The 19,697-nt window shown below is 41.6% G+C and overlaps 1 protein-coding gene across 1 annotated transcript in view; it reads right to left on the bottom strand.

Annotated features, from left to right (window-relative positions):
• lig1 (ligase I, DNA, ATP-dependent) overlaps window positions 1-19,697 on the bottom strand; it is a 140,092-nt gene that overhangs the window by 45,270 nt on the left and 75,125 nt on the right. Inside the window, exons 11-18 of the mRNA XM_034183730.1 lie at window positions 18,338-18,451; window positions 18,043-18,209; window positions 17,664-17,740; window positions 17,448-17,539; window positions 9,066-9,165; window positions 8,840-8,925; window positions 5,368-5,483; window positions 3,259-3,354 (exon numbers count right to left, since the gene is read on the bottom strand). Of these exons, the coding sequence (XP_034039621.1) occupies window positions 3,259-3,354; window positions 5,368-5,483; window positions 8,840-8,925; window positions 9,066-9,165; window positions 17,448-17,539; window positions 17,664-17,740; window positions 18,043-18,209; window positions 18,338-18,451 (848 nt within the window). The remainder of the gene's footprint in view (window positions 1-3,258; window positions 3,355-5,367; window positions 5,484-8,839; window positions 8,926-9,065; window positions 9,166-17,447; window positions 17,540-17,663; window positions 17,741-18,042; window positions 18,210-18,337; window positions 18,452-19,697) is intronic.

Here is a 19,697-nt window from a genome sequence, read left to right as displayed (position 1 = left end):
CTGAGAGGAGCGTGGCGCTGTGCTGCCAGAGCTCCACATTTGCCGATGATCTACTGATCTACAGCTTGGAGTTCAACTTTCGCCATCAGAGGGCAGGTGCATTGGTAGCGCCCTCCACGTAGCAGTAGCATAGCTTGGCGGAGCTGATGGTCAACAACATTTGAGACATTCAGGTTACGTAGCTGATATAAAGTTGATGTAACTCTGCGATTGCATCAATTGCTACTGCTGCATCATTGAGACCGGTTCGGCATATTTCTTCATATTTCTTCGTGCCCCAGAATTTGATTTTCTTTATTTATTTGAGCAAGTTAAAAACATTTATCTATTGCGCACATTCATCTTTTAGAGTCCGTACATTACTCAAAGGGAGTAGGATGAAGTAAAACTTATATTTTCTACCCCCTTTCACATGTATTATTTTCGGCTGTGCAGACAAGAATAAATAAAAAGATTTGAGATCATACATACCTATATAAACACACACCTTGCATTATACATATCAACATATATTTACATAAATACATTACTTCTATACACAAATATCCTTGCATACACCAATACACACACTAGATTCAATGAGATTTGATAATATAACAATTTTAACCCACATACATGCACCCATGGGCACCCGCGCCCACGCATGCATGCACATTTCCCTGTATTCAATATGACTTAATAATATAACAATTTTATCCACTTACATGCACACATGGGCAACACATGTCCATGCGTGCATGCACGTTTCCCTGTATTCAACATGACATAATAATATAACAGTTTTTTTATCCACACACATGCACCATGGTCAACGTGTGTCCACGTGTGCATTCATGTTTCCCATACATTCGATATGACCCGATAATATAACAGTTTAGATCCACAAACATGCACACCTGTATATATACTGAAAATTATGTTATTCAGTTTCATTTTTTTTTTTAATATTTTAAGTTTTAAACTTCTTTTGAATCGATGTAATGTAGTACACACTTTGATGTCCTCAGTTAGGTTATTCCATAAATCCACCCCATGTCTCGTAAGGCACATTTGTTTCATTGTTGTACGAGCACACTGTTTTTTTTAATTATATTTCCTTCTTAAATTGTAACCTCCCTCTCTTTCACTAAACAATTTTTGGAGGTTATCTGGTAGCAGGTTTTGTTTCACTTTGAAAATTATTTGTAGAGTTTTAAATTCTGCAAGATCTCAAAATTTTAGGATTTTGGATTGTAAAAACAGTGTACTCGTATGATCTCTGAAGCCTGCATTATGGATGATTCTTATTGCCCTTTTCTGTAGCTTAAAAAGTGTGTCTACATTACTTTTATATGTATTACCCCATACCTCAATGCCATAGCCAATATATGGTAGTATTAATGTGCAATAAATAATATATAAGGAATCCTGATCTAAGAAATGTTTGGCTTTCCCCATTATGGAAATACTTCTGGCCATTTTGGATTGTATGCTAGCAATGTGGGGTTTCCAGCACATCCTGTGATCGATTATTATTCCTAAAAATCTGTATTGGTTAACCCTTTCAATAGGAACCATGTCAATTTTAAGATTTACTTTTGTAAAAAAAAATCAAAACATGAACCTATCACATGACATCTCACAAAAAAAAAAAAAAAAAAAATCAATAAATGAACCTATCACGTGACATCTCGCAAAAAAAAACAAAACAAAATCAATAAATGAACCTATCACGTGACATCTCAAAAACATCAACACATGAAAACTATCACGCGACATATCGCAAAAAAAAACAAAATCAATAAATGAACCTATCACGTGACATCTCGCAAAAAAAAAACAAAACAAAATCAATAAATGAACCTATCACGTGACATCTCAAAAACATCAACACATGAAAACTATCACGCGACATATCGCAAAAAAAACAAAATCAAAACATGAACTTATCACACGACATCTAGCAAAAAAACCAAAATCAAAACATGAACTTATCACACGACATCTAGCAAAAAAACCAAAATCAAAACATGAACTTATCAGACATCTCGCAAAAAAACCAAAATCAATAAATGAACCTATCACTCGACATCTCACAAAAACATCAATACATGAAAACTATCACACTACATCTCGCAAAAAAAACAAACAAAAAATCAAAACATGAACCTATCACGTGACATCTCATAAAAAAAAAAACAAAAAAACAAAATCAAAACATGAACCTATCACGCGACATCTCGCAAAAAACAAACAAAAATCAATAAACGAACCTATCACGTGACATCTCGCAAAAAACAAACAAAAATCAATAAACGAACCTATCACGTGACATCTCACAAAAACATCAATACATGAAAACTATCACGTGACATCTCACAAAAACATCAATACATGAAAACTATCACGTGACATCTCACAAAAACATCAATACATGAAAACTATCACGTGACATCTCACAAAAACATCAATACATGAAAACTATCACGTGACATCTCACAAAAACATCAATACATGAAAACTATCACGTGACAGCTCGCAAAAAATAAACAAAAACATCACACGACATCTCACAAAAAAATTAAAACATGAGGCGACATTTCCCCCCAAAAATATAAATAAATAAAAACATAACGTGTTTATTGTCCTTTCTGCTGCTCCTGTTATTGTTTGGGGTAGCCATAGCGGATACAGCAGGATCCGCATAGGTATTTGGCACAAGTTTTAGGACAGATGCCAACATTCTGTAAATAAATAAATAAAAACATCACAGAACACCTCACAAAAAAATACATCACGCGACCGCGCAAAAAATAAAATCACACATCTCGCAAAATATAAATAAAAATATCATGCAACATATTGCAAAAATATAAATAAATAAAAATATCACGTAACATCTTGCAAAATACAAAACATCAAGCGACATCTCACAAAAATGAAAATAAATAAAAACATCAAGTGACATCTCGCAAAATAAATAAATAAACCTATTGCGTGAAAGCTTGCAAAAGTATATCAAGTGCCACTGGTACATTTATTCTTACTCATCTTTAATATTTTTCATGTCCCTTTCAGGGATCCGTAGAAAGAAAAAAAGACAAGCAAGCAAACAAAGAGGAGACACACTGAGGCAGCAGCTGAGTCACAAGCTGGGAAAGAAGAAGGAGAGAGAGAGTGAGAGAGAGAGAGAGAGAGAGAGAGAGAGAGAGAGAGAGAGAGAGACAAAAAGAAAGAGAAAAACTGGGCACTCGACCCTCCCGTGGAGCAAAGCTTTACCTTGGGAACACGAGAGATGATATCTGGGTATTTGCTGGTGTTGTCTTCCTGGTTGCGGCTGAATATTCGCACTTCACCATTCTCCAGAATGTGAATCTGTTGTGAAATACAAATAATAGAAGATAATTGCCAACAAAACAGATTGTGAAAGGTTGGATTTCATCATGAATAATGCATGGGGCTTAAAAAAAGGCAACTTGAAGACTCAAACCCCATTAGAGCTGAAATCATCACATGATTAAACTGACATCACCGACGAAGACAAACTCCCAAATCTGTTCCAGTTTGACACTGATGAGTATTAACACATCAACAAAAACATTACAACTGTTTATAGACACGACTGCTCTAAGGTTTGGAGCCACGTACTCATTGGGAAAGTTGCCCAAACTTTAGACTGTGAACCTGAACTGGAATATGAAGATTCAGAAAGTGAATGACTGGATGAGATATACCTTAAATACATCCGACGTCTCACGCTGACTTCCTATTTGTGGTTAATGGTAATATAGTTCAGTTCGGATTACTAGCTTCAAGCTGGTCCTTTCCCTGGACGAGTTTGCTGACATTTCCCAAACCCCCGAATTACAGTGGAGTCAGCCATCTTGGCTCCGCCCACTAGACTGTGGACAGCCCATGGCAACTCAACTCAATCCAGCTGAACAATGTGCTTCCTCCCGGAGTGGGTTTGGTTTAATCCCTGCTCTGTTACACCTTGTGGCGTTGGCACAACAGCTGATGATTATTAGTTGATAAAGTACCAACTAGCACAGTATGTAACACAGAGCAGGTAGACCAGTGGGCTAAGGGGTTGGACTCCCGAAATGTAGACCTGGGTTTGATTTCCAGTCGCAGTCTGTGTCCTTGAACAAGACACTTCATCTGCATTGTAAATGATACCAGCCTTGGCCGTGGAAGAAATGAGTCAGAACGGCCCTCCCATCTAGGGGGAGCTCAATCACCCGGAGGTGAGAACTGGCACCAGGCGGCCTTGGGGGCCTCGACAGGACCAGGCGGCCTCGGGGCCTCTAACAGGACCAGGCGGCCTCGGGGGCCTCTAACACAGGGGTAGGCAACCTGTTCCAGAAAGAGCCATGAGGGTGCAGGTTTTCCTTGCAGCCACTGACTCCACCAGGTGATTTTACTGATTAATATCACTTTGAGCAGATGGAACCACTTAATCAGTGAAATCACCTGGTGGAGTCAGTGGTTGCAAAGAAAACCTGCACCCTCATGGCTCTTTCTGGAACAGGTTGCCTACCCCTGCTCTAACAGGACCAGGCGGCCTCGGGGGCCTCGACAGGACCAGGCGGCCTCGGGAGCCTCTAACAGGACCAGGCGGCCTCAGGAGCCTCTGCAGGACTGTACTTTAGGATTCCTGAAAAACAAGTCTTTTCTAAAGAAAAACACAAACACATATTCTGTCTTCAAATGTACACACAACATGTTTTTCTCACTTTATGGGACACCGCATTGATTTCCATCATTCTCCAAACCTGTGTACCCCCCCGCCCTAATCCAAAACCCAAGTCTGGTCGTGAAATTTAACAATTATGCATGCTGGCATCTTTGCTGCTCTCTATCTCTCCAAAATGTGACCAAACTGATTTTGTCTCCATAATGTTAACATTGTGTAACAATGTGTAATGTACCACGAGTCCCCCTGCTGGCTGCTGGTGGTAACACCCACTGCAGACAGGGAAGAGGACGACGTCACTTTGACTCCCTTATTTCAGCTCAGTTCAAAGACACTTTATTGGCATGACTGATCAAAATTAATAGTGCTACAGGGGCCTACACTAAAAAAAAAAAAAAACTTCCTGTTGCACCCTCTTGTTTCTTACACTTGTGTCCCTCCTTCAGCGTCGTTTCTCCCTCTCTGCTCAGTAACAGTCTGCTCTGCCTAAGGGCTACAGGCAATTGCAGCGCCATTATTTATCTTCAAAGAATAGGCACAGCCGTGCACGTGCACACATGCAAGTGATCACACCGGGGGGGGGGGGGGGCAAAGAAAAAAGAAAGCAGTGCCTCACAGAGAGAAAACAGCCGTGAGGGATAATATGCATACAAACGGCTGGAAAACAAACACTTGTCACAACACCAGCTTACCTGTGCACGCTCGCCGTCATATTTATACTCGCAGGTGAACATTGCTTCGTCGAACTTCTTCATCACCTCACCGACCCCCTTGGTGGGGTGAGCCAACATGGGCCTGAGAGGGACACCTGAGAAAGGACGGGCGAGTGTTTAAAACCAACGCAACACAAAAACACGCTGCCATGCACTTTTCATCCCGCACAAATAATTAATGATGCAAGTGAGCCCAGGAGAAGTTTTCTTCATTTGTCGGGTTTGAGCGCCTGCGGAAAGGAGGCACACGAGGCGCAGCCTGCAGGTCTTCACAGCCATGCAGAACCAGGAGCTGTGAAATTAGCTTCGATGGCACACTCCCACATGACACATGAAACACACAACTCTTCCTGGTGTTAAATGAGTTTGCTTCCCTCTCAGGTGCTGCTGACCAGCAACCTTCTGCACGTGAAGCCCCACGCTGGCTGTTCTTCACTGATTTCACTTAATTATGCTCATATTCAAAAAACAAAAAAAGCTCCTCTGTGTGATATTGATGGTTTGGTTGCCATAACAACAGAACCATGTAACTGACAATCAAAGGCCAACTTACAAATTTAACAGGCTGATTTCCATTTCTGACCTCAGGCCAAAGTGTTTTTAACCACAAACAGCAGCAAACTGTAGTGCACAGCGCCACCAACGCCAAACACGTTTCATCTGCACAAACAAATGATCAGTGGTGTCTGGTCCGGGACAGATCCAACACTTACAGGACGTTTTGTGGAAACAACTGCCTCTGTCAAACACATCTGCTTCAAATGTAAATACTACAAAACCTAAGTTGTGCAAAATTGTGAATTTACAATTACAATTTACAGAATTTTTTTGTTCTCAAATCTTAATTTTTAATAAACTTAAAAACTTTCAAATTCAAAGATTCAAAGATTTTAATTAAAAAAATTTTTTTGCACATTTTAAAATATCTAATATTCAATCTTAATGTCTTTAATATAATATTCAATATTATTATCACTTTACCGAGGCGTTGCTAGGCCGGTATGGTAGTTTTACGTTGACGCTACCTGGCTATACCTGCCTGCTGTGCGTAAACAAATGACGTCATAGTGCGCGTAGCCCAAGAACTGTCCGCAGAGGGAAAAAATAAACTAAATAGGTGAGAAGTGTGTGTTGGTCCCAATATGGATATTCCAGCAGCCAAAGCAGCCAGCTTGATGAGGACGCACTGGCGAATTTAGAGAGCAGCGCGCGTGCCAGCCGACACAACATACATACCGCACGACAACAGCACGTTATTGTATTAATATATCTCTAATATTCTTTTAAGTGTCACAGCTCCCCACCTTAATACTGAAGTACATTAAAGGCATTTATTCCACAATCACATTTGTTTATTTTTCTTGAACAGGTAAATAAATATCAATAACAACACAAAATAATAACATGGATTTGGTTGGTTTTATAGTTTATAATTTCTCACATTTATTCAATAAGCATCTGAAATAGATTTGTTCCACAATATGGAAAAACATTTCCAGTTTCTTGAATAAATAAGCAACAACAATAATCAAAATAATAATATATTTAGTTTTTTAACAGTTTGCAGCTCTACCTCTTTATTCAGATGCATCTTAAATTGATTTATTCACCAATATACTATCAACTTTCCATCAGGTTTCCTAAATAATGATAAAATGATGATGTGGATTTAATTGGGTTTGTAGTTTATAGTTCCTCCTCTTTAGTCAGTTTGATGCTAAAAACAGAATTATGCTTCCATAACATGCCAGTGTCACAGACCGAACGGTCCGCCCCTAAAAATTGGTCCACCTTGTGCATCTGCACATGCATCATTTTGGACCACAGCGGCTCGTCTGAGACCGAGTCTCTTCACTCAAATCAATCAAATGGATTAATGTGATTATTAACCATCATATGACAAAGTAAAACCTCTTAAATCATTCTAAAGTCAGTTTTAAGCAGAAACGAGGTCAAACTCTGTGCCGCTTTGAAATGACAGACGCGAAGTCAATGCATCAACTAGCAACTCGTTTAGCCGCGGCGCTCTGATCGCTTCCTCCGTCTTTTATGATGAAATAATGCTGAATTTATGTCACTGAGACAGATGATGACTGAAGCAGAAACGAGGTGATCATCCGTGAACTGCATCTGGGGGGGGGAGGGACCGATTTTTAGGGGGACCGTTTGGTCTGTGACACCAGAACTTTCCTCAAACACAAGTCAAGAAAAACATTTTCAGTTTATATCTCCACTTGTTTTCCAAAGAAAATCCAAAATTTGAAGAATTTTTATCCCATGTCAGAGCCGCCTGTTTCAAAATTATTATTTGTGTGTTTTTGATAAACTAATAGACAAGAAGCTTAAACATTTACAGTGAACATGAAGGGGGGGGGGGGGGCGGGCGAATGTTTTTTTTTTTCATGATGTTGGGGTTGCAGCCCCCAGTGGGGGTCTGAGGGACCTCCACCAGAAAATGTTGAAATATTACATGCAATTAATAATCTAAATGAGAGCTACTTCTCAGTCCCATTTTCTTGCTTAGTTTAGTCATAAAAAGCAGATTTTCTCATATTGGCAAGACGACAGAACTACAACCCACAGTCTGTCACATGGATTAGAACACAGTGCTTTTAACATTTCATAAAAATACTTATCTGTATTGGACTGTTACGGTTCTCTTTCTACATTTATCTATGTCGCGCAAAATGACGCACAAACATTTTTAACATCAATATCTGACTTCTATGAGCGTGTGACATATTTATCATGTTTTCCTCCATATGAATATTTCACACCCATGTAACAGTAGAAACACTTTCATAGTGTCGACTGACAACAAATGACGTCCAAAACATGATATAAGATCAAAGAGTGAGCGGGAGTGTTAGCTTTTCTGTATAAACCATGATTAAAGTAACGCTGAAATAACGTTTTGGTCCTTTTGGCTCGAACATTAAATTGCCTCCCTGCTGCAGAACAACATTTGATCCATTTGCTTTGCAGTTTCAAGACGATGTAACGGTGCCTCTGATTGGCTGCTGTGTTTATTATTTTACAAACATGAACATGAAATCAGACGGAATCCAACGCGGGCCAGGTGTCACAGACTGAGGTTACTCCCAGACCAGGTTTGTATATTTTCTTTCTGCACATGTGCAAAAAACAGGAGTTCAACCTCTCTGTGTGCGGCCCAAAATCAGCTTTACAGGAGGATTATTTCTCTCCATAAACTGAAGCCGGCTCTCAGTTCAGAACAAGTGATCTCAGCACAGAACAAACGACCCGTTTCTGTGCGTCTCAGAACGTGACACAGGAAAACAAAAATAACCTGGAAACATTCACCACAGAAGCAGGAATTCCTGGAAAACTCCCATCACTGAGTAACTGACTTACCTCCACAGAACTGATCAATACCGACCGGCCACTTATTTGTGTCATACCGTATCCTGGCTCCTGATTGGCTGCTTACCTGGGGTGAGCTTGCAGTGATTGGGGAGCTGGTCGATGCCCTCTTTCAGCAAAACAGGGATGATGACATCATAATTAGGCATCTCGCTGCACAGAAGAGAGGGGGAGGAAAAAGAAGTGTTAGTGAAGTAAAAAAATAAATCAATACCAATCAGAAGGAAAAGAAGGGAGCAAACAAGGAAGGAGAAAAGAGGAAAGAGGTGGTGGTTTGTTTCAGCTTCATTGACCAGTAAGTCTGTTTGAGAATCAGACTCTTCTCTTCCATCCACGCCCGCTTGCTCTCAGTGCTCTTCTCTTTCCCGGCGTCAGTCACAGCAGGTGGGAAATCTACAACCACAGAAAAACTTTCAGGGAGGACAGAAATGAATATGTGACACATAACGCGCTTCAAAGTTCAGAGACACTTCAAACGCCGCAGCTGCAGCGCCGCCTCTCCTGGTGCGAGGCTGCAGCTCAATTTCCTGCATGTTATCGACACGATGACCTCAAAGTTATTCCAGGCAGAACCTTTTTAAAATGGTCGGCCTGATATTAGCGTGGTGCGATAACTGCTCCCTTATTAACAGGGATATTTAACATATTATTAAAAACAAACTTGTTAAGAATAATTAACCAGATTGTGACAGCAGCACAAATAAACAGACATTTCCAAAGCAGACCAGAGATCAATGCAGATTTTCCCAGCATGCATCTGGTCTAATTGACTCTTAATAAAGCATACCTTCAGTCGTCAAGAAGCCATGAACAGCAATAAAAAATTCATTCAGTTAATTCACTGTGTAAAGAGACAAATGATGTCATAAATAAAAGCAGGTGCTTTGCAAATAAGAAAATGCCCCACAACCCCCTTTTTGTTATACTCAGCCATGTTTACTTTGCTGAACAGGTTCTGTTGCGTCATTCTGTATGAAGTCAGAAAGCAGGTACTGCATCACGGCCCAGATTACATCATGGGTCCAAAATGAAAAATCCAAGATATTACATTTATACTCCAAATAAGTTTCCTTTCAGAAGGGTTAAAGAAAAAAGGAAAAAAATGGGGGGGGGGGGGGGGGATTCATGGGACAATTAATAAATTATACGTTTCAGAGATATGACCCTTCAAACTTGCCAAGAAAACAGGCATCCATGCCAAAAACAAAAACTGCCACACCTCCTTTTTGGGCCCTTCTCCCAAGAAAACTATTTGCCGTACGAAACTAATATTTTAGATTTTTCATACTGGGCCTATAATCTATAAAATATGTGAAAATGACACAAATCTGAGAGCGAAAGTGGTCCAGAAACACGACACAAAACACAAAGACGAATATAACAGTCATACTTGTAGAGTCTGCATACCTGGTCAGGATCATGCCTTTGTGTAATGTGTGCAGAATGTGGTTTTGCATTGTCTTGTTGAAAAAAATCAGGGACATCCCTGGACAACATATCATCTTGAAGACAGCATACAGTGCATCCAAAAAATATTCACAGTGCTTCACTCCTTCCACATTTTATGCCACAGCCTTATTTCAAAATGGATGAAATTCATTTTTCCCTCAAAATTCGACACACAATCCCTCATAATAACTGTGAATTAAAGTGAAAGTAACTGTGATCCACCAGGACTCTTCCAAGAGCTGGACGCCCGTCAAAACTGAGCGATCGGGGGAGAAGGACCTTAGTCAGGGAGGTGACCAAGAACCCGATGGTCACTCTGCCAGAGCTCCAGCATTCCTCTGTGGAGAGAGGAGAACCTTCCAGAAGGACAACCATCTCTGCAGCAATCCACCAATCAGGCCTGTATGGTAAAGTGGCCAGACGGAAGCCACTCCTTAGTAAAAGGCACATGGCAGCCCACCTGGAGTTTGACAAAAGGCACCTGAAGGACTCTCAGACCAGGAGAAACAAAATTCTCTGCTCTGATGAGACAAAGATTGAACTCTTTGGTGTCATGTTTGGAGGAAACCAGGCACCATCCCTACAGTGAAGCATGGTGGTGGCAGCATCATGCTGTGGGGATGTTTTTCAGCAGCAGGAACTGGGAGACTAGTCAGGATTGAGGGAAAGATGAATGCAGCAACGTACAGACGGTTCATCTTTCAGCAGGACAATGACCCTAAAAACACAGCCAAGATATCAAAGGAGTGGCTTCAAGACAACTCTGTGAATGTCCTTGAGTGACCCAGCCAGAGAACAGACATGATTCCAACTGAACATCTCTGGAGAGATCTGAAAATGTCTGTGCACCAACGCTCCACATCCAACCTGATGGAGCTTGAGAGGTGCTGCAAAGAGGAATGGACCAAATAGGGATGCACCAATCGAAAATTTTTCACTTCCAATCCGATCCTGATACCTGAATTTGGATATCTGTTGATACAGATACTTTTCCGATCCCATACCAGAGCTCTGTTTGCTTTAATATTATATTCATTATTGTTGATTTTATATGAGGATCTTCTTAAAAAGGAGACCCGAAAGTTCAGCTACAATTTGCCAGAACTTGCATCTAAGATGAAAGCCTAGATTTGATGTTTTAGTTAAAGAATTAAGTACTTTTATTTTTTATAGACTTTTATAGCCATATTTTTATAGACTTAAGGAGAAAAGACAGCACTCTGTCTGTCTGTCCTTCTCAATTTTCAATTTGAACGAAGCTTTATTGATATGGGAGACGAGTTTACATTGTCAAAGAAAGTGTTACAGAGTAAAAATGAAGTCCTCTGTCTCTGTCTGTCTCCCTCTTTCCATCTTTTGTTTGCTCTCTCTTTCGCTCTCTCTTGCTTGCTTTCTCTCTCCCTGTCTCTTTTTTCTTTGTCTCTCACTGTTTTCATGCTGCGCAAACTTCAAACTTTTTGGAAACATGAAGCATTTCAACTGTAAAATAAATGTATCACCGACACTCACGCGCAGGATTTTAATGGAGACTTTTCTCCATTTCAGCGGACAGAATCTCTGTTCGGTTCCTCCTCGGCTGCATGCTGAGCTGCTTTTCATAGCGTTTTACAGTCTCAGGATAGTGAAGCGGCTAACTTTTTAGCACACATTTCAACAACAATTCAGTCAATTTTTTGGAAAATCCATGCCCAATAAACAGACAATTTGAACCCGAAAGCCGGGCAGAAATTTGTTGCTAACCGCAGCTAGAACACTGCGGAAGAGAACTCTCTCAAACAGCCCAGCTTCAGAAAACTCCACCCTCCTCCCGCTTGACAGTAAACAAGCACAGAGCAAACAACAGCAGCAGAGAGGATTCACAGTGGCTGTTCTCCGGTATCGGAAAATGTCACGGGTTGGATCAATATTTTCAGATATGTGAATTAAGTTGGTATCGGAACCCGTTCCGATCCAGGATCAGATCGGTCCCATCCCTAGGGCCAAACTACCCAAAGACAGGTGCACCAAGCTTGTGGCATCATATTCAAGAAAACTTGAGGCCGTCATTGCTGCCAAAGGTGCATCAACAAAGAATTGAATAAAGGTTCTGAATACCTATGTACATGTGATTTATTAGGTTTTATTTTTAAGTTTTATTAAATTTGCAAAAATCAAATAAATAAATAAATCAATCAATCATAGTCATTATAGGGTATTATGTGTAGAATTTTGAAGGAAATGAATTTTATCCATTTTGGAATATGACTAACAACAAAATGAATGTTAAATAAGCACTGTGAATACTTTCCGTATGCACCCATCTCATCTTCAACTGCTTTTCCGGGGTTTGGGTCATGGGGCAACAGCTTCAGCAGGGGACCGCAGACTTCCCTTTCCCGTGCCACATTGACTACCTCTAACTGGGGAATCCCGAGGTGTTCCCAGGCCAGTGTGGCGATATAATCTCTCCACCTAGTCCTGGGTCTTCCCTGGCGTCTCCTCCCAGATGGCCGTGCCTGGAACACCTCCCTTAGGAGACACCCAGGAGGCATCCTTACCAGATGCCCGAACCACCTGAGCTGACTCCTTTCAACACGAAGGAGCAGTGACTCTACTCAGAGCTCCCCACAGATGACCGAACTTCTCACCTTATCTCTAAAGGAGACACCAGCCACCCTCCCGAGGAAGCCCATTTCAACTGCTTGTACCCGCAATCTAGTTCTTTCGGTCGTGACCCAACACGCATGTCATATACCAACACAGAGCAGAGTAGCTACCTAAACTCTGTAAGGGAGTTAGAGTATCTCGTCAATAGTTTTACATCCTCATTGAAGACAACTTTGGATGCTGTAGCTCCTCTGAAAAAGAGAGCTTTAAATCAGAAGTGTCTGACTCCGTGGTATAACTCACAAACTCGTAGCTTAAAGCAGATAACCCGTAAGTTGGAGAGGAAATGGCGTCTCACTAATTTAGAAGATCTTCACTTAGCCTGGAAAAAGAGTTTGTTGCTCTATAAAAAAGCCCTCCGTAAAGCTAGGACATCTTTCTACTCATCACTAATTGAAGAAAATAAGAACAACCCCAGGTTTCTTTTCAGCACTGTAGCCAGGCTGACAAAGAGTCAGAGCTCTATTGAGCTGAGTATTCCATTAACTTTAACTAGTAATGACTTCATGACTTTCTTTGCTAACAAAATTTTAACTATTAGAGAAAAAATTACTCATAACCATCCCAAAGATGTATCGTTATCTTTGGCTGCTTTCAGTGATGCCGGTATTTGGTTAGACTCTTTCTCTCCGATTGTTCTGTCTGAGTTATTTTCATTAGTTACTTCATCCAAACCATCAACATGTTTATTAGACCCTATTCCTGCCAGGCTGCTCAAGGAAGTCCTACCATTATTTAATGCTTCAATCTTAAATATGATCAACTTATCTTTGTTAGTTGGCTATGTACCACAGGCTTTTAAGGTGGCAGTAATTAAACCATTACTTAAAAAGCCATCACTTGACCCAGCTATTTTAGCTAATTATAGGCCAATCTCCAACCTTCCTTTTCTCTCAAAGATTCTTGAGAGGGTAGTTGTAAAACAGCTAACTGATCACCTGCAGAGGAATGGTCTATTTGAAGAGGTTCAGTCAGGTTTTAGAATTCATCATAGTACAGAAACAGCATTAGTGAAGGTTACAAATGATCTTCTTATGGCTTCGGACAGTGGACTTATCTCTGTGCTTGTTCTGTTGGACCTCAGTGCTGCTTTTGATACTGTTGACCATAAAATTTTATTACAGAGATTAGAGCATGTCATAGGTATTAAAGGCACTGCGCTGCAGTGGTTTGAATCATATTTGTCTAATAGATTACAGTTTGTTCATGTAAATGGGGAATCTTCTTCACAGACTAAAGTTAATTATGGAGTTCCACAAGGTTCTGTGCTAGGACCAATTTTATTCACTTTATACATGCTTCCCTTAGGCAGTATTATTAGACGGTATTGCTTAAATTTTCATTGTTACGCAGATGATACCCAGCTTTATCTATCCATGAAGCCAGAGGACACACACCAATTAGCTAAACTGCAGGATTGTCTTACAGACATAAAGACATGGATGACCTCTAATTTCCTGCTTTTAAACTCAGATAAAACTGAAGTTATTGTACTTGGCCCCACAAATCTTAGAAGCATGGTGTCTAACCAGATCTTTACTCTGGATGGCATTTCCCTGACCTCTAGTAATACTGTGAGAAATCTTGGAGTCATTTTTGATCAGGATATGTCATTCAAAGCGCATATTAAACAAATATGTAGGACTGCCTTTTTGCATTTACGCAATATCTCTAAAATCAGAAAGGTCTTGTCTCAGAGTGATGCTGAAAAACTAATTCATGCATTTATTTCCTCTAGGCTGGACTATTGTAATTCTTTATTATCAGGTTGTCCTAAAAGTTCCCTAAAAAGCCTTCAGTTAATTCAAAATGCTGCAGCTAGAGTACTGACGGGGACTAGCAGGAGAGAGCATATCTCACCCGTGTTGGCCTCTCTTCATTGGCTTCCTGTTAATTCTAGAATAGAATTTAAAATTCTTCTTCTTACTTATAAGGTTTTGAATAATCAGGTCCCATCTTATCTTAGGGACCTCGTAGTACCATATCACCCTAATAGAGCGCTTCGCTCTCAGACTGCAGGCTTACTTGTAGTTCCTAGGGTTTGTAAGAGTAGAATGGGAGGCAGAGCCTTCAGCTTTCAGGCTCCTCTCCTGTGGAACCAGCTCCCAATTCAGATCAGGGAGACAGATACCCTCTCTACTTTTAAGATTAGGCTTAAAACTTTCCTTTTCGCTAAGGCTTATAGTTAGGGCTGGATCAGGTGACCCTGGACTATCCCTTGGTTATGCTGCTTTAGACGTAGATTGTGGGGGGGTTCCCATGATGCACTGTTTCTTTCTCTTTTTGCTCTGTATGCATCACTCTGCATTTAATCATTAGTGATCGATCTCTGCCCCCCTCCACAGCATGTCTTTTTCCTGGTTCTTTCCCTCAGCCCCAACCAGTCTCAGCAGAAGACTGCCCCTCCCTGAGCCTGGTTCTGCTGGAGGTTTCTTCCTGTTAAAAGGGAGTTTTTCCTTCCCACTGTAGCCAAGTGCTTGCTCACAGGGGGTCGTTTTGACCGTTGGGGTTTTTCATAATTATTGTATGGCCTTGCCTTACAATATAAAGCGCCTTGGGGCAACTGTTTGTTGTGATTTGGCGCTATATAAAAAAAAAGTTGATTGATTGATTGATTGATGACCATAGGTGAGAGTAGGAAAGAAGACTGACCAGCAGATCGAGAGCTTCGCCTTTTGGGTCAGCTCCCTTTTTGTCACAACAGTACGGTACAGCGAATGCAATACCGCCCCTGCTGTGCTGATTCTCCGGCCAATCTCACGCTCCATCGTCCCCTCACTTGTGAGCAAGACCCCAAGGTACTTGAACTCCTTCACTTAGGGCAAGGCCGTATTCCCTACCTGGAGTAGACAATCCATGGGTTGCCTGCTGAGAACCATGGCCTCAGATTTAGAGGTGCTGATAGTCATCCCAGCCATTTCACACTCGGCTGGGAACCGATCCAGTGAGTCTTGGAGGTCACCGGCCGATGAAGCCAACAGGACCACATCATCTGCAAAAAGCAGTGATGAGATGCTGAGCCCACCAAACCAGAAACCCTCCTCTCCCGACTACGTCTCCATATCCTGTCCATGAATATCACCAACAGGATTGGTGAGCACCTCCCACAGTATCTCCAGGTGTACCTGATCATACGCCTTCTCCAAGTCCACAAAACACATGTGGACTGGGTGGCCATACTCCCAGGTACCCTCCAGGATCCTTGTGACAGTAAAGAGCTGGTCGGTTGTTCCACGACCAGGACGGAACCCACATTGTTCCTCTTCAATTAGAGGTTCGACTATCAGCCAAACCCTCCTTTCTAGCACCCTGGAGTAGACTTTACCAGGGAGGCTGAGTAGTGTGATGCCCCTGTAGTTGGCACACACTCTCTGGTCCCCCTTTTTAAATATGGGGACCACCGCCCCAGTTTGCCACTCCTTCGGCACTGTCCCAGACCTCAATGCAACGTTGAAGAGATGTCTCATCCAAGACAATCCCTCCACACCCAGAGCCTTCAGCATTTCTGGATGGATCTCATCAACATCAACACAGATGCACTGTACGTTGCTCTAAAGTCTCAGTATACGTTTTTGCATTAATGACGCCATCACAGAAGTGTAAATGACCTTTGACAAGGACACAACCCCAGACCATAGCTTTTGGACTTGTTGCTGATAACAGTCTGGATGGTCTTTTTCATCTTTGGTCCGGAGCACACAGCATCAAGATCTGGAACACTGATTCGTCTGACCACAGTATACATTTCCATTGTTTGATGGTCCGATTCGGATGCCTTTGAGCCCAGAGAACACGATGCTGCTTCTGGATAAAATTAACATCAGGCTTCTTTTTTCCACAGTAAAGTTTTAAGTGGGATTTATGAATATAACTCCGTATTGTTGAGCTTGGCACAGATTACCCAAAGGAAACCCTTAAGCATGTGGCTATATCAGCTATTGATGAATGATAGTTCTTGATGCAGTGCTGTCTGAGAGACTGACAATCAGGGTGTTCAGCTTTGGCTTGCGCTGTGCCCTTTATACACTAAAATTTCTCCAGATTCCTTGAATCATTTAACAATATTCTGCACTGTAGAGGGAGAAATATGCAAATCTCTTCCAACTTTTCTTTAAGGAACATTGTTTTTAAACATTTCAATAATTTTCTCACAATAGCGATCCTCAGCCCATCTTTGCTCCTTAAAGACTCAGCCTTCAGCCCTAATATGCCCTCATTCCAACTTGCTTTTGAACAGGCTGCAGGCCTTCAATGTGGGAATGGATGTTTATTAGCAAATTAAATGAAAATTACCACATGAAACATGAAATATCTCAAGTTTATACAGTCAGCAAAGAAACAGAAGTCAAAGCAAACTTTTTTCTTCATTTTCCATCTGTCCAAACTTTTTTCTCTTTGGGGTTGTCACATTTATTAACATTACTTCCTGTAGCACTCTGTGCACGTGTATTTTGGGGCAACATACCTGTTGGATTTTTACTCAAATTTCATGATTGTACTGCAACATGTCAACATGTTTATCAAAAACACTTGAAAAGTGCTTTGTGTGAATTGACTATTCAAAAACTATTGTGGACTACCTTGTCCTGGTGGGGTCAGGCAGACGGCTTGGCTTAGAGCCGCCAGGACGCTCTGTTCAGCCAGACCGATCCTCAGCTTCCCTGCCAGGGACCTGTCAATCAAAACCACAGGACCAACAGCAGTCAGCGTCCACGCCACATGATGACGGACAGCTACAGGCGTGAACAGATGCGCAGCGAGTGCGTGCAAGTGTGAGAGAGAGAGGGTTATTTTACCTGACTATGTAGCGGGCCTCTGAAAAGCGGCACGCCACAAAGAGGCCTTTGATGATGTCGATTTTCTTATTCATGGCCTGAGGCAGCCGGGAGGAAATTGAAATTCACCAAAGAAGAGCGAGAAGAGACAGAATGGAAAAAAGGACGAGGTTACCAGCGAGCACAAAATCTACAACCAATCCAGCATTGAAAAATAAAATGAAAATAATAACAACAAAGCAGCAGCAGTGGGAGGGAGGAGACAGTTTGATGAGTCCAGTCAGGGGATAAACTGGCATTGTGGCTGTGAAGTGGACAAATAAATTAATGTTCATAACCTGAGTGTGTTCAGTTAACGTCAACAGCTCTCCCCAAACAAAAATGTTGTTCTGTGCCTCACCGAGTTCCCACTCATGCTGGCAATTTCCTTCAATTTCTTAAACACACCCCCTGCTGTCAGGCTGGCGGGCTGGAACATCATGCGCTGGTTGCTACGGGAACTCTCAGCCACAAGGCCCAAATCTCCTTTGTCTTGCGCCTCTGCCTTGATTTTGTCTAACTGTCGTCCTGGAAAGAAGAAGGAGATGGTAAACGCTGGCCGCCTCACCGGCTAATTAGCACGTAGGTGAGGAAGGCACAAGCGTGCGCTTTGATGCGACAAAATGGTCACACGTGTTTTTATGTTTGTTTGTTACCAGTTGCTTGGGCCAGAGCTTTCATCAGCACCATCTCACCGACACCGAGCTCCAAGCCCAAATAGGCAGGACCCAGCTGGTTCAGGCACAAGTACACGCAGCACAGCAGGTCGTCTGGAAGGACAACATGTGCACGGCGTTACACAGCATGCACACAGGTGGACACACACACACACAAAAAAAACCAACACAAACATGGAGAAGAAAAATCTAACATCAAGAATAAAATGGAACAACACTGATGCAGCACATTCCTCTATCAAGACTGAACAATCCATGGAGCACACGCCGGATCCTCCACACAAGGAACCACCTCAGGTTCTGGATAGCAGCCATCTGAGCAGACAACAGGTTTAATCCCACCTCTCTGTCTACCACAGCTGGTTGATAGATGCTCACCCCCTTGGCCTTCTCCATCTGCTGAAATCCTCACGGAGTGATCTGTGCGCTGGATCATATCCAGAAAAATGAACCACATGCCTAGAATGTCGCTGACGTTTCTTCACAAGGTATTCTAATCAGAGTCTCCCAAAGTACCCCCCCCCCATCCCCCAAGTGAGACCTAGTACCAAAAAAATCGAAAAACATTGCATGTAACGGATTTTGTACAGCGGAGTTTTCGCTCACATCAGCTAAAATGTCCCATCCGATCACAATGAATTTCCATTAAAAACCGCGAGCAGTCTGGATGTGCACAGTAACAGGGGTACAAATTAAAGTTCAGCTCTGACACTCGCCGATTTGAGGAAAGTGGGACCGGAGTCATTTCTGTGATTAAAAGCCTGTCTGTTTATTTTTTCAAACCATGTTCAGACTCGGACCCGCAGCCTGACGTGCACCTGTTAAATCAGACACAAACAGCTGTGATTTGACAAATTTCTGCTTTTACTCTTTCATATTTTATTAGTTTTTTTCAGTACGCACACCAATTACAAATGTATCAGAAAAGTCTGCAACTTAACAGCACGAAGTCGGTAAAAGAGGAAAATGTTCATCTTACCTTTGATTTGGAGGTGATGACTGTAGAAAGAAAAGCTTGCTGAGGGTCAAATTAAACCATAATAAAGCAAAATCCAGAGATGGAGAACTTTAAAACCGTCACACACGTCACTGTATGACACGGAGTTACAGAGCTGCAGCTGCATAAATCAGGCTTTAAATTAGTTAAATAAACCACCATAAATTTATGTAAATTTGATAGCTTAACTATTTTTATATTTATTTTGATAGCACCTGTACCTGGATGTGTTGCTGTTTGTGGTTAAATGATTTTAAAAATGTTGAAAACGTTAAAAGGTTCATTCAGTAGTTCAGTACAGTTGGAACCAAAATGTCACCATGTTCTGAGTTGACGCCACTC

Source organism: Thalassophryne amazonica, chromosome 12 (assembly GCF_902500255.1).
Source record: "Thalassophryne amazonica chromosome 12, fThaAma1.1, whole genome shotgun sequence".
NCBI lineage: Eukaryota > Metazoa > Chordata > Actinopteri > Batrachoidiformes > Batrachoididae > Thalassophryne > Thalassophryne amazonica.
The sequence above is the reverse complement of the archived record's forward strand: the minus strand, read 5'-3'. Positions and strand labels throughout refer to the sequence as shown.